Source organism: Dendrobium catenatum, unplaced genomic scaffold, assembly GCF_001605985.2.
Source record: "Dendrobium catenatum unplaced genomic scaffold, ASM160598v2 fragScaff_scaffold_499, whole genome shotgun sequence".
NCBI lineage: Eukaryota > Viridiplantae > Streptophyta > Magnoliopsida > Asparagales > Orchidaceae > Dendrobium > Dendrobium catenatum.
In genome coordinates, this window is record NW_021318961.1 from 250,132 (window position 1) to 253,644 (window position 3,513).

Genomic DNA, 3,513 nt, shown 5'->3' on the forward strand with positions numbered 1-3,513 from the left:
ACCTTTAAGATAACTTGCCTAATATAATCAATAGGCCCTACATATCGTCGGGGGCTACTCATCCAACTTCATAAGGATCTTGTCTTGTACAGGTTGGAAAAAAAAATCCTCACAAAGTTAGCAACTCGACACTCCCCATGTGCCTCGACACTTTTCTTAGTCACACGATCTCACCTAGACAGGTCATTCTAATACAAACCTCACAAAGCTTAGATACAAAAAAGGCCTATTCATAAGACACTTCATCTTGGAGCAACAATCGAACTTGAGGCCTCTCCATTTTCATAACAACATCATACTTGCCTATTTCTCTCCTCTTTGGAGATATGAGATCTCTCACACAAATTGTTGACAACATGAACAACCTGCTAGTCCTAAGTCAGTTGTTGTGGGTCGAATCACCTCACTAGTTGCCCATAGACTCTCCCAAACATGCTCATCTACTCAGACACTGTTGACCTCACCTAGAGAAAACTCATCGAAGCCATTCTGACCTTTCGGTCCTTAAACCAATCTGAAGATGATACATGGATAAATTAGTATATAAAGCATTGTATGTGTGCTCTATGTTGCAATATATATATATATATATATATATAATGTAATTTTTTATATAGCTCTCAAAATCCTATAAATTAGACCACTAATTACGTAGCATGGCTATTAATATGATCGAGTGTAATCCACGAATAGATCAATTTCTAAAAGTTACTAAGCACAAAAATCATATTTTTAGTAAGCAAAATGATCCTTTTCTTAGAGACAATTTGGCCAATTAAGACAAACTCACAAATACTTTAGATATAGAAGCTTCCAACCTAACAAACCACATGATGAGCTGTGTAGCAAAATAATTCTTAATACAAATATAATTATGGCCACACATTTTGAAGTGTAAGATGGTATCTACATTATCTAATCATTATATATTTGATTTGCTTCTCTGTTGATGTAACATCTCGAATGTTTTAATAAACCTTCCTTCTCAGGTTAATCCGAGCTCGCAGAGGATTCAACATTACCACTGTAAATTCAGACTTCTCAGAGAAATCAATCTCCTCTCCGTCCACGGCAGCCCATTCAAACTCCCTCACCAGATTAGCAACAAAGTACTCAAGGTGAAGCATGGCGAGACCAAGCCCAGGGCAAATCCTCCGCCCAACCCCAAAAGGCATCATTTTTATCTCTCTGTTCCCCGTAATATCGACCCCTTCTCCATCACCTCCAGCCATGAATCTCTCCGGTTTGAACTCCATGGGCTCTTCCCACAGCTTCTCATCCCAACCCATATCTGCCGCTGTAAAGTTAACCGATGCATTCTTGGGTATAAGGTATCCTTCAAATTCAACATCTTTTATCACGGAGTGAGGCAGTACGAGGTGCGCCGGCGGGTGGCGGCGCAGCCCTTCCAAGACCACCGCCTTTAAGTATGGCAGCTTCTGCAAATATTCCTCTTTGATTTCTTCTTCATTTATCCCTTTCAACTCCTCAAGCAGTTTGGCCTGCACGGCAGTCCGCGCTGTGATCTCCGCCATAATCCACTGCAGAGCAGCGGCGGTCGTATCCGTTCCGGCGATGAGAAATTCCGAACAGAGCGGTATTATTTCATCATCTGTGAGTTGGCTTCCTGCTTCCTCTGCTAGACTGAGGTCGAGGAGAGAATCCACGTATGAGTAAACGAATCTTTGTTCCCTTGCTTGTTTCTGATTCTCTCTGCGAGCACTTATCAACGGGAGAAAGAGGTCGGTCTGTCTTTGCCTTAACCGCGCCACAGTCCTTAACCTCCCCTGGAACATAAATCTGGAGAATAATTTAGGAACAAAAGCAAAGACCCTCATATACTTACTTGTATAAAGTAGGAGCTCCCTTTGTGCAGTTTCAATCTCCCTTATGGCCTTCTCATCAAGCTTTTCTCCAAAGCACATGAGAACCAAGAGGGCAAACATGGCTAACTGGAAGCTCTTCATGGCAACCACAGCTCGTTCAGGGGATTGTTCAGACCTAGTTTGGAGATCATTGAGGAGAAGGTCGAGGACCCAACGGCGTCCAGGGGCAAAAAGTTTGATCTTGACTGGGTGAAGGATCTCGGAGGTAAGGTTCCGGCGCAGGAGGCGCCATTGGTCGCCGTACGGGGAGGAAGAGATGTTTAAGATGCGAGAATTATGGAAGCGGCTGAAGGAAGATGGAGGAGGTCGCGAGGAAAAGGAGGCGCCTAGCTCGACCAGGGCTTTGTGGGCAAGAGAGCGGTCGACGATGAAGATAGCGGGTTGAGAGCCAAAACGGAGGGTGATGATGGGGCCGAGTTCAGAACGGAGTTTTCTGAGGAGGATTTCAATGTTGAAGAGGGATATGGAATGGCGGAGCCATAGGAGGCTGCCTAGAATAGGGATGGATGGAGGTCCAGGGGGTAGAGGTGGTTTCTTCGAAGGGAATAGGAGGAAGGCGATTATGACAGAAAGAAAGATGGGGATGAGGAGAAGGATGATGGACCACGCATCCATTGCTTGTTATCCTGCGTAGGAATTGCTGTGGTATATATTTCATAGTTAATGTGGAAGAGGGACATTTCAGCAGGAAATAGGACTCGTGTTATAAATGAAGAAACTTCGTCGATAAGGCTTGAAAAATATAATATTCTCATAATGCGTTATCTAGATAAAGATTTTTTAAAATATTAATTTACAAATTATGTATTATTGGTAAGAAAAACGATTGTGAAAATTAAAAAAAAAAAAGATTGTGAAAATTAAACCCAAAAAAAAAAAAGAAGAAATGCTTAAAATTTAATGATTACATTGGGGTTGTGCAAAAAGGTGAACAAAATAATTTAATAAATATTAAAATTATTTAAAAAAGATTTAAATGATAAAATAATATAATAATTATATAAATTTTTAATATATGTCTAAAAAATAAATAAAATACATAATTAATATTTTTAATAATTTTAAATTTAATAATCAACTATCGTGGTCAAACATCTTACTCTTTCAAATATTTTCTCACTAGTTAATCTTGAAAGTGGCTACAACATCACCATTTTATTTTTAGTAAAGCATCTTTATTTTGCTTAAAAGGATGGTTTATAGATAAGAACCTGTGATGATAGTCAAATCAAGTGTTCTTCCCTCTATGCTTTAAAGTGAATAACATAGTAAATTCCATGCAATATGGAGAAGCTAACATGCTTCCAGTGTTCCAACTTGAAAGCATATTATATACAAGAAAATATCCAATTATCCAATGTAATGTTGTCCTCATTATAAAGTTTCATTATGGTGGAGAAGTCATATGTACTAATTCCTTCTTCCCATAATAAATTTAAATCATTGATTAAAGGTTTCAAGAATACATCGATTATTACTTCTGGATAATGTGACCCTAGAATAATCAGTTTAAGAAACATTTACAGTGTAGCAATATATGACCGTGTAGGTGTAATGTAATGGGTGCGTATCACAAGCTAGCAAGAGAAAAGTGAAGCAAATTGGCTAAATTGAGTAAAGCCATCTA

General features: G+C 39.2%; 1 protein-coding gene across 1 annotated transcript; it reads right to left on the reverse strand.

The window, feature by feature from the left end:
• Positions 1 to 727: 727 nt before the first annotated feature.
• Positions 728 to 2,561, reverse strand: LOC110097959 (cytochrome P450 89A2). Its single transcript, XM_020824638.2, has one exon. It carries the CDS (start codon positions 2,499 to 2,501, stop codon positions 969 to 971), a length of 1,533 nt encoding a protein of 510 aa, XP_020680297.1. The 5' UTR covers positions 2,502 to 2,561; the 3' UTR covers positions 728 to 968.
• Positions 2,562 to 3,513: the final 952 nt, after the last annotated feature.

Bases quoted from the DNA above. Each gene is read 5' to 3' on its own strand.
- LOC110097959 (XM_020824638.2), bottom strand. From the start codon at position 2,501: ATGGATGCGTGGTCCATCATCCTTCTCCTCATCCCCATCTTTCTTTCT.